Here is a 12,742-nt window from a genome sequence, read left to right on the forward strand (position 1 = left end):
CTTTTGTAAAAAAAACAACCAAATTGCAAGTACTAGTCATCTTGTTTAGTCCTCAAAACATCAACACTTTGTAAAGAATTTCCCCACTTCCAAGATAAGAAAATGAGATTCCAAGAGGGTGAATAATGCCCTAATCATAAATGGAGAAATAAAGTAGAAATCCTCAATATTTTTCGAGTTTGATAACTGAGAAATTTTAAAATCTCAATATTTTAATTCAAGCTGTTCTAGATGAAACATCAAATTAAAATTAAAAACCAAGTTTCATATTTTAATTATTAATAAAACTAAGAATATATATTCAGCTAGTCAAACATAAAATTAACATATAACTGTAAAATAAAATCTTAATGCAAAAGGCTATTGTTTCATTGACAAGAATCTCCCTATTATAAACATTAAAAAAATTATAATCATAAATTCTACTATTAACCTATGGGTATATTTGTTGACATCCAGAGTTGACAAATATTTACTACTTATATAAATTGATAGTTTCCTTCCAGCTTTAAATGTTAACCTAAGATATATTACCATAACTTTAGTATTTAATATTTAAAATGTTTCATATAGTTTCTAAAATTCAACTTGCAAATATCAAAACTGCAAAGGATATATATACCAAAGAACAACTTTCTCAGAGAAAAACACTAAGATAATTTCTGATCTTAAATTACCTCCATGTCAAATCATATATATGTGTCACTTCAAGAAGTTATAAATAAGCAAGTATGGGAAGTATCAAGCAAATTTAAATTATTAACCTACTACAATTTTAAACTAATCAGTACCTTCAACAGGAGGATTTATAATTAATAGTCAGAGACACCTACTTTGGTTTTTGTTTTTTTCCTCTAGCAGGTGGTGCTGGCAAAGCTGTAGAAACAGCCTTCCCTAGTATATGACCAACAAATTTTATCTCTCACAAGAGTACCTAACTGTATACTGATGAGTTTCCAAATATTAAGGTTTTTCTTGTCGGTTATTTCAATATAGATTTCATCAACCTATCCAAAAAATTAGAAGTCATGTAAGATGAGTGCTGAAGAAGAGCTGTTTATGCCTTTCAGAAAGTGATATCTTTCTCTCTGCTTTATTCAATTTTCTTATCTGTGAACTGGGAATAGTCACTTTATTTCCCGCTTTACTTAAATATTTATGTTTAACAACTATAATGTGCATCAATGTTCTACAAAACACTTCTCACAAAATTTTTCTTTAGTAAAATAACATAATAATAAACTTTTTTAGAAAACTATAAAATATACAAAATGCAAAAACTGTTCATTCACTTTTTCCAAAATCCAAAAAGACCAAATAATTACTATCATATATAAAAATAATTCCAATATCTAGAAGGTTAAAAAAATGCATGAACAAATAAAGAATTCATTTTCAACACAAAAATTTCTACTTCTATTAGTTTTAAGAATTATTAGCATTAAAGACAATTGACTACATAGATGGGTACAGGCAGTCTCCAACTTTCAAATAGATTATATTCTAAAAAAGGTATTTTAGAAGTCATTTTCCCCGTTTAAAAAGAAAAAAGATTACATACAAAGACTAAATATATTAACTTACAATGCATTTTAAGTAAAGTCCCTACACTTTTGACTTCAACCAAACTTTCCCACCTTTATAAATGTTATTTCTCTGGGAAAATGAATTCCATGTTTTAACATCTCTTCCCCAACTACAGAGCGGTGAGATAGTTTATTTCTAGCTACACTAGCTAGGTAACTACTTATGATAGAAAACAGAAAAGGAATTTCTTTGGAAATATCACCCTTCCAGGTGACCTGTAAAGGTTACTATTCAGAGGTACAGTCACTACATTGTAGGAATGAAAAAAAAAAAATCTTATGCCTATGGCTTGCTTATATATGCCACTAAGCAACTGCCAAGTTGGGAACTGCCCATATTACTTTAAATTATGGAAATTATTATCTTCTAATGTAATAACAGATAGAAAACTAAATGATTGTGGTTTCCTGGCTTCATAATCAGAATATGAAATTGCTTTAAATTTCATATTTAAGCATACCAACATGTTTATAAGACACAAAACATTTTAAACAGTATTAAATGTGTAAAATACTGCTTCCATTTTAAATTCCAAAGCCAGTTTCCCATGATATCCACAGATCTACTTATATCTCTTGAATAACTATGCTCAGAATAAGCCAAAATAACTTCCTAAAAGGCACCCTAATCAAGAGTACTTTACAGAGACAACTCATGAACACTAACAATAATATGTCTTAACACAAAGGTACAAATATATCTAGAAATAAATTTCTTGTCTCCACAAATTTTCTTCTGTAGACTCAAAAATTTCTAACATCAATTGTAAAGTGGACCTATATAAAGTCGATGTGTATAAAGGTCAGCTAAGCTAACAGAACCAAGAACCTCCCAGGGAAAAGAAAAGAATCCAAAACTGTCAGCAGCACTTCCCAGCATGTCAGGACATTTCAGAGAACCCTAGTTAAATACTTATCCCTTTAGATTAGTTAATATTCCAGGATATTCCCAGGAGATTATCTTGGACAAATCATCCAGTTCCCCAAATAAACTTTCAAAGTAGATGCAGAAATTCTTCAGATCCATCTCTACTAAAACCTACATCTTATATAAATACTTTCAGCTTTATGCTAGCTTCCACTCAACTATTAATAGTTTAAAATACTATCTGACTCTTTAGTATCCATTACAAACATGTTGTCCGTTATATCTTCAATAATTAAACTAATAGGAACACATAAATCAAGATAAATAATAAAGATATACAATATAGAATGCCAAATTATTTTCAAGACTTAACTTCCAATACTCAGTCAAGATCTTAAGCTCCAAAGCTGTCTTTAGCTCTTAACTGATTCAAGGAAAATGAAAATTGCCAAAAACCTATGCATTAATACATCTGAAGAAAGGAGGGAAGCAGACAATGCACATATGTACAACTAAGGAATACAGGGCTGTCTGAAGCCCTCTCATTTTATGATGTCATCTAAATCATCTCATGGAAAGAACTAGAAATTATGCTGAGAAAGCCTGCAAGGCATGTAGATGAACTGGAGATCAACATAAGCAACAACAGGACAAAGGATGTGTTCTATTCAAACTAAATGCAATCTCTAGGTAAGATATATTGGAAATATCCATGGCTAAATTTCTTACAATAGATTTAAAGAAAGTTTGTTTTTTACCCAGTGTATTATATAGAACCTTAATGTATACCATCACTGTTCTTCAAACAAATGATGTTCTAAACCCCCTTTTTCAGTTACACAGGAAGCAGCACTGGACTTCAGAGATGCAATTTTGTTTTAAAAGCAAAATCACCATATAGCATAGCAAATCACCATTAAAGGTTTGGCAGAAATTTTTACTTTTTAAAAAGATCTTTGTCTAGCATGACACCATCTGATGTTGTTTGAAGAGTTAATCTTAACATATCCATACACTCTTTCAACCTGGGATCAGACGTTCGCAATCCTGTAGATTTGAGTGCCTGTTTTTAAAAAAACAAGAGCTTGTAAATATATAGTGCAAATAATGTATATGCTTATTCCAACTACAAGTTTTTATTCCTGTACATAAAAACTTCTATTCAAGACTTGAAAATGTGTGTGGCATTTGTGTCACTATTACCCACTTTCTGGACAAGTTTCTCATAGTTTCTTTCTTTTTCTTTCACTGATTACCTTGAAACAAGCATGATAAAAATTCGAAAACATAATAAGAGAAACAGTGTCAGTGAGAATCTATATGTCATATGACCTTTAAGACTACATTTCAGTATTACTCTATTACTAATTTAGTACTACTAACTTCTTAAAAAGTTAAGATAGAAAAATGTAAAAACTTACTGTAATAAATTTATGAACAGGTATTTTTTCTTGTCCTTCCGCAATTGTATAAAACAGCAAATCTTCCAAGCTAGGTAACAGACCCTGTTTTATTTTACTAAAAGGGGAGGAAAAAATACAAAATTAATCCTTGTGTGAACATTCTAATGGATTTTAACTAAGTATGCTATTAAATAATCATTAAACCAGACTATAGCTGATATATTTTTAAGACTACAGTCATAATAAACACTGATTTACCAAACTCAAATAAGTAGCACTAGAAATCATACTGAAAACAAAATAAAAATGATTCATTAATACACAAAATTTTTTTTTTAATCTCAGGTTTTGAAATCCTGATAACCAACTCTAGTGTGCTAATAACTACCCATCTGTTAAGGTAATAATACCTAGTATTATTGTACTGGATTGTAGTCCAGTACAATCACCCAATACTAATTACAGAGTTCAGTAAATGTCCAATTAAGAGTCAACACTTTGGTTAGTTACTCTTTTTAATGTGACAGCTATATCTTTATTATTCAAATAGTGAACCTGATTGTGAAATCTGGGAGAGACAGCAATTAAGAATTGGACAGTAACTTAAGATCAAGTGCACAAGTTCTTGAATCCTGGCAGTAATTATAGCTATGTAACCTTAGTGTTATCTGTGTATCTGTAATTCAGTTTCCTCATATGAGAGAGAGGGCTGTTTTGAGGATCAATTGCCTCAGTACATTTAATACCTGTAGAACACTACCTGACAGAGTAAGTACTGAATTGATGGCAGCTATAGTTATTATTTCTAAAGTAATGTAGGTTTGCATATAACAAATCAAATTCCACAATCATAAAGATTATCAGAAAAAAACTGCCATAAATACATTAAAATCTTAATTAACTAAACTAGCATTATAATAAGATAATAAGATTAAGCAAACTTTTAAATAGGAAAGAAAATTTTCTTATCCATTGAAAAGCTTTCAAGTAAGCAAATTATAATGAACCTATTTAATGTTTTCTCTTCTTGGCTAAGAAACTGAAAACATATTTCATTATTCTGAACATCAATGATTATCATAAATATTATAGTACTATTAAAGGATAACAGATCTAAGGTAGACCAATCCCCTCCCCACCTATCATGAGTTATTAAAATGTCTGGGGGAAATACATGTACAATATGTCTATGAATAAAATATTTTGGGAAAGAACTTTACCTGTATTTCAAGAAAGTGGGAGAGAATATGAGAAAGAAAAGAGAATATTCACTTTCTTAAATTTAGAATATAATACAGTCAACTTCAGTCTAATCACAGAAATCATGGCAAGTTTTATAGGAAAATTATGTGCATTATTTTTGTTTTTTAAAAAAAAACTGTCACGCAGCATAAATACTGTCAAGATTATGTTTTTGTACTGTTGAAAAAAGCTTTTCCAGATGTCTAAATATTTTCTAGATTACTTAAAGAGTCTATACTAGTCATATACTTTATAAGACCATACATATTTAATTATTTCATAATAGAATTACTTGGCAGAATACTATTAGAGGTCCATATATTTCTATTTTAAAAGATGATGGGAAATAGAATTAGTTCAAGAAACATAATACTTTGTACACACAAACACATATATAATTTCTCCTAAAAGAAATATTAATATTGGCATTAATATCATTAATACTTGTTTTCAAAACTGCTACATCAACTTTCATTTTTAAAGTTAACCACAAAATATATGAATTTCACCCCATATTTTTAAAAAAACTAACACATAGGATTATCATTTTAAAAATTTAATGATGTGCCTGAAAATAAACCCTGAAACAATTTTTGCTCTTAGACAACTTTAAAAAGTACATCTGAAATATTTTAATAACTAAAATTAATTGATCCTTTATGTTCTAGATACTGTGTACTTTAATCCTCCAATGATCTTATGGTGGAGATATTATTACATATTATACAAAATACAGCACAGTTACTAGTACAAACTCAATACACTTATAATTTGTTGAAGAAATGAGTAGCTATATCTCCATTTCACAGATGGAAGAAACAACCTCAGAGACGTGAGAAAACTTCCCCAAGGTTCTACTGCAACAGAGATGAATTTAAAAACCCCTGTTTCTCTGAATTCAGAGTCCAAACTGTTTACCAATACACTATACTGGTTCTCTCATTAAACTGTTATTATGTTTAAAGGGTACAAACAAGTTTTCTGAGTCTTGCACTGATCTAATGCCATTAAACAGAGTCCAATAATACTGATGACCTAATATTTAAAGAAAAAATCGAATTAGCTGTCCAAAAATCAGTGGATAATAACAAACTAACTATTTACAGATAATGGGTTGGCAGATAAACTTTATAGATAGTGGTAGTTTATCACCTCAAAAAACTGCAGAATAAGCTTTCTACATATTTATCACACCAGTAAATGGTATTTGCTTTGCCTAAAAGCTATGTAAATAAGAAAATATACACTTCTTTAGCCTATGGTACATAGTGCAAAAAATAAAAATAAAAAAATAAAATTACCATGTTATTGCCATAGCTACAAAAAAAGGTAAATATTTACCTGCTTTTGGTCAAGAAACCAATTTTTATACATAGGAGAAAAAATTTAAGCCATGCCTAAAAACAAATGCTCACCAAATAAACTTCAAAACTGATAAAAATAAATTAATGCCTATCTCAGCATTTTAAAGGTAAGACTCTGATCTGAGAATGAGTTAGCTTCAATAGTCTGGTAAACAAGTAGAATGCAAATATTGCCGCTAACTTTTAAAAATCTTTCTTGTTTTACTCCTTTTTCCTCTCCCCTAATTTAATGTCTTTATGTCTTCACAATTCATGTATTTAACTTTTAAAATTCAAAGGCTAAAACCATAGCTTCTAGACACTGTGCAGTAATTAGGAAATCTCTCAGAAGTATTTTTTTTTTTTTTTTTGAGGGGAGGTGGGTGTTTCTGGGGATTGAACCCAGGAATGCTTAATCACTGAGCCACATCCCCAGTCCTTTTTTAAATTTTGAGACAGGGTCTCACTGAATTTCTCAGAGTCTCACTAAAAGTTGCTGAGGCTTCTGCCTCAATCCTTCTGCCTCAGCCTTCCAAGCCATTGAGATTACAGATATGTACCACCGTACCCAGCGTATTTAAGTTTTAATGACAAAAAATAGATTACAGCGGGCTTTGAAACTCTATCATCAAAAATAACTGATGAGTCCAATGTGCCCTATAGGATTCTGTTCATGTCATAACATAAAATGGCCATGACACTTAATAATTAAAATAGAATATACACAAGACAAGTAAATTCAATGAAAAAAATCCTGTTTCACACGTTTTCATTCCTCCTCTTTTGTTCTTTCTTATTTGTTAGTTTCTGCCTTTAAGATCCTTTCACCATCACATTGTTCCCTCTTTTACCTATCCTTCCCCTCCATTAACCTAAAAAAACCCACAGCCTATCTGAGCACAGTGGCACAATCCTGTAGTCCCAACAACTTAGGAGACTGAGACAGGAGGATGGCAAGTCTCAGGCCAGCCTGGGCAACTTAGTGAGACCTTGCCTCAAAAGCAAACACTAAAAAGGGCTGAGAGTGTAGTTCAGTGGTGAAGTGCTCCTGGGTTCAATCCATAGTGTCTCTTTCTCTCTCTCTCAGTGTGTGTGTGTGTTGCGTGTGTCTTCCACACACACATGCACACAAAGAATGAAAGAGAGGAGGGAGGGAAGGATGAGCCTAGTAAGGTTACTGTCTAGAGAGATGAGTAATGTGACAAGTACTGTGGTACAAATATAACACTGGCAGTACAGGAGATGCCTTTAATTTTGGTTTGACTGGTGAAGGGGTATAAAAGAAAGTTCCTAATTTATTATTAGAACAATATTACAAAATCAACCATCAGTTCAAAATCTTGTAGATTAAAGCAAAAATTTTTCTGGGTCTTTTTCTTTTGCAATCCCACAGAACTCTTAAAGCAGTCTACCATAAATATTATAATGTGTTAAATGATCAAAAAAGATCAATTTTTTTCAACTGGAATCTTGAAAATGAGGTCTACTAACTGAATACCAAAAAGAATGCTGATCTTATCTTCATTTAAAAATTATGACCCTTAAAAAGACATTTGGGGGCTGGGATTGTAGCTCAGTGATAGAGCACTTGCCTAGCACATGTGGGGCACTGGGTTCAATTCTAAGCAGCACCACATAAAAATGAAATAAAAGTCCATCAAAAACTAAAAAAAAAAAAAAAAAATTATTAAAAAATATTTTTTAAAAGATATTTGGGGTTGTCTTTAAATCAGTTTATCATTGAGTTCAGAGTGATCTGATTGGTAACAAATATCCATCAACCATCAGCAAGTTAGCAGATTAAACCTGCCAGTTAAAAGCTGAATTGATAATGGCTGGCCATATAATACTACTGTACATCAGAATGAATTCATGACAAAGTGACAAATTATGTTTTTCAGCCAAGTCATTTTGCCCTAAAGCTAATCACTGATTGAATTTAAAAATACAACTCATATCTTCTATGACTTTACTTTAAAAAAAAAACAAATGGACTTTTACTTTTTTATCTCTAAACCCTACCAGGTAAATTAAGGTGGGTTATTGTCCATGGGTCACAAGTAAAAACAGAGTCTCAAAGTCAAGCAACATGTCCAATGTCATACAACTCTTAAGGAGCTAAACCAGAAGTAGTCCTAGAAAGCTGGTTTGTTCCTAGTCCCAGACTCCAGATGTTCTACCATACCAACTATTCTCAGTTGTCAACACTCCATTTTAATAGGCATACTTGGAGTTCTTTAAGAATATTAAAGACAAGAGTCTTTACTTACTGAAAATTATCTAACCAAAATGCAAATAGGGGATTTACTTAGGTTAAATGACTGAATTATTGTTCTGCCCTGTTAAAATCACATCCTATACAAAGCAAGGATGAGATTATTTTAAATAAAAGTTTTGTTTAGATTGAACTTTACTGAAGAAATTTATTCAATAGCAGGCCACAAAAACTAGCTTGACATGAGGGAGTGGTCAGGATTTCCATAATAGCAATAGCAATAGCAATTTGTTCAGATGGGCACAAGTTTAGAAGTTTAATCCAGAAAGCAGTCCACCTATTTCAAGTGGGAAGACTAGGACCTGGGCAAATCAGTTCCATTAGTGTCCTGCTCTACAGTCTTTCCAATAAGAAAATCTTGGGGGATAGGATGCCGAGGATCAAACACAGGGCACTTTACCACTGAGTGACATCCTCCATCCTTTTTATTTTGAGACAGGGTCTCTAAATTGCTGAATCTAGCCTCAAACTTGTGATCCTCCTCCCTCAGCCTCCAATCTGGGATTACAGGTGTGTGCCACCACACCTAGACCAATTAGAAATTTCTTCAACCAAGTATCCTTCAAAAGTACAAACATTATGTGAATTCTGTCCTGCAATCGCTTTGATACCATTATTTATGACTTATTCAGAATAACTAAAAATTATAAGACGAAGTTAATAGAAGGCAAATTTCAGCTACACACAAGGAAAGATAAAGCAGCTCTGAAAATGGAATGGGCTGCCTTCTATAGGAGTGGACTCTTGTTAGGGAAGTATTCAATAAGTAAAAACCTGTGTAAGAAAAGAGGAAAAATTTAAAAAGCAGCTAGGAAGATGGGCTTTTAAGGTCTCTTCCAATCCTGAACTCAAAACAGTAGTTACTTCAATGTATTTTGTTAAACTGCCTATACATGAAAAAGGGGTAGGGGGGAAAGATCTATTACTGTACAAATTTGATTGGGTAATTTAATGTCTTTGAGTCTTATAAAACATGTAAAGTGGGGTAGAATTGATGTTCTTTAAAGTCACTTCCAAATCTGATCCTCAGTTTGTTGAGTTTAAAAATGGATGTCTTCATAAATTTCTTTGATAAAGTAAGATCATAAACTTAAGTCACGCTGGACTTATGTACCTTTATTTTACATGTAAACTTAATCATCTAGGTTCATAATTCAAAACCTAAGGTAAGTATTGAATGCCACCATACCCTTAAAAATGGTTAAGATGGTCAATTTTATGTCACATATATTTTATCACACTTTTGTTTAAATAAAAAAGCTAATAATTAGGAATGGAAGGTGAGAATGAGGAAGGACTGCTAAATTGGAAACAATGAAGGGCAGGAAAAAGATGCAGTTCCTAATACAAGACAGAAAATTCACATGAGAATAAGCTTAATCAAAACAGGACCAATCAGAATAGGAGACAATTCCTTACAACTTAATATATAGTAGTGCAGGAATGAACAATTAGAGCAGGAATTACCACCACCCATCTGTAAATGAAGTTTCATAGAAAGACAACTACATTCTTTATTTACTTATATTGACAGCTGCTTTGTACCTTAGTGGTTGTAAAAGAAACCATAGAGCCCACAAAGCTGCATGTATCAACTATTTGGCCTGTCACAGATAAACATAATATAGTAATGTTTCCTTATAGTAAATGGAAGTTGAACAAGAAATGTTAAACTCTATGTTTTAATGGCAGACAAATACGCATCATTTTCTAAGGAGACTAATAACAAGTACAGATTTGAATTTTAGAAGTCTAAGGTTTGAGGATAATAGTGAATGATTGGATAATGATAAGCAGAAGTTGTACAAACCCATTCATAATTTGTGACACAATTTTTTCCAACGTAATGGGGCTTACTATTCTTATACAACCAGAAACAGGATATTATGTCAGCAAACTAGACAACAGAGTAGATTTACAAGTTTAGAATTTCATATGAGGTTCCTCAGATTTTAGAAGTTGCATCTTTTCCACTATTTTAGAAGTTTCCCACTCATAATGGGAAATCTTAAGAGTTAACTACAAGGAGGCAGGAAATAAAGTGTCCATTTCCACAAACTTCAACTATTAATGTCATTTTGGCTTATTTTGTTCTTTAATTTTTTTTTAAGCTTAATGTCACTTGAGATCATACTTCATAGAAAATTTTGCATTCTAACATTTGGCTTAATATTCCATTTATTTATATCCCTCAAACCTATCTGTATACATTTGAAAAAAATAGTTAAATGGGAGACTTTTAAAAGAATGTACCATAATTTACTTAACCATCCCATTAATGTTGAACATAATTTTTCCCCCATTTTTCTCCAAAATGCAGAACACTGTACCAAAAATTTTAGGGAATAAAACCTTTTTTTTACACTTGAGCTTATTTTGTTAGCCTAAATTCCTAAAAGGTCTGAATAACTTATAACTTCTTCATACAACTAAAAAATTGCTCTTCAGAAAGCTTTTACTCTTTTAATAACTCCTCCCCAAAAAAATCAAAGGAAATACATGTCACTCAAAATATTATTATGTTTAATATCTTTAGAAACCTAATTAGAAATTAGACCAAAATGTATTTCCAAGTCCTTAAAGCTATCAACTTTCTATTTGTTACGCAAAATCAACAGTTCTTTCACTACCAACATTTCTTCAGAAATCAGTGAGCAATAATAATGTCATACACCAAGCATAGATACTTCCCAAAGGAAGCCAAGGCACATTAACATTTTTACTTCTACTTTGTTGTAGGTAGTCAGAAAATTGCCAAGTGTAGTCATCAGTCATATGCACTATTTCATAACCAAAGCAATTTTATACCTGAATAGATTCCAGGGTAAAACTGGAATAACTGTGTCTCTACCTAAAAGTTATGTACCTAAGAGATGCTCATATTCAGTAACTGTATTTAGAAATATCTCTGTTCCCTCAGTTTTCTTAAGCATTCCTTTTACTAGCAGGTAAAAGGCACAGGTAACTATAATCTTCATCTATATAGGATTTAATATTACTGAGTTCCTTCAAGAATGCAAATCCTACAATTTGACTTTCAGTTTCTATAGTCACAATGCTTCACTTCAAATATCACAAGGATAGCTTTTTATTGATTTCTTTCTAATCATTCTTCAAAACCAAAGAAATCTACAAATATCTTCAGAAAAATTTTCAAGGTAACATTTGCCTTTTCCAGACTAAAACATACCCACCCCCCTTTGCCCATACGTTACTGTCTCATCAAAAAGGTTAAGTTCTATTTGGAAGTCATTTCCTGAGTTAGCTGATTTGGGGAAAGACAAACTTCTATATAAAATAATAAAAAGTCTAAAAACAAGAAGCTAAAATGCAGAAACTAATTTTGCTCTTTCAGTGAACTTCATCCAAATATTAATACAATTAGTGGCATGTAGTTTCTTAATTACAGATCATGCATACAATTATCAATGGCCAATAGAAGCAATGTAAATATTGGACTGCAAAATAATATTATAGTTATTTATACATTTTCATGTGCCATTAAAACAAAACTAAAGGGCTGGGTATATAACTCAGCGGTAGACATGAGCTTAGCATGTGGCAAAGTCCTAGGTTCAATCCTGAACACTGGGGGGGAAAAAAACTAATAACCATGACTTAGAAAAAAATTAATATTGAGGAAATCACAAATAAAATAACTGAAGGGTTAAGAAGACCAGAAATAATCAGATGAACTTTCAACTTGATTTTATTTTAAGTGAACTGCAAGAATGCTTACCTTTACATATTAAACACTGCTATAAGGATCACAAAGCATTTGCCACCTATTTCAAAAGAGGTTCTTTCTTTCATTTCCCAACTATATTATCCTGTATCTACCAATATCCATATCAACTTCACTATCAGTACTGTCAAATGGACACAATCCAAAGTTTACTGAAATGTTTTAGTATTAAATCTAAGTCTAGAATTCATTTCTCACAACAATGATTTTCTTTTGCCCGCACTTTCCATTTATTAAGGATATGAACTATCAAAATATAAAAGCCATACTATATGAAGCT

General features: G+C 31.5%; 1 protein-coding gene across 3 annotated transcripts in view; it reads right to left on the reverse strand.

The window, feature by feature from the left end:
- The window catches only part of Gls (glutaminase), a 77,276-nt gene that overhangs the window by 59,815 nt on the left and 4,719 nt on the right, over nt 1–12,742 (reverse strand). For all 3 annotated transcript variants that reach the window (XM_027924979.3, XM_027924980.3, XM_071618974.1), the window contains exons 2-3: nt 3,876–3,972; nt 3,396–3,517 (exon numbers count right to left, since the gene is read on the reverse strand). In XM_027924979.3, the coding sequence (XP_027780780.1) occupies nt 3,396–3,517; nt 3,876–3,972 (219 nt within the window). The remainder of the gene's footprint in view (nt 1–3,395; nt 3,518–3,875; nt 3,973–12,742) is intronic.

Source organism: Marmota flaviventris, chromosome 11 (genome assembly GCF_047511675.1).
Source record: "Marmota flaviventris isolate mMarFla1 chromosome 11, mMarFla1.hap1, whole genome shotgun sequence".
Classification (NCBI taxonomy): domain Eukaryota; kingdom Metazoa; phylum Chordata; class Mammalia; order Rodentia; family Sciuridae; genus Marmota; species Marmota flaviventris.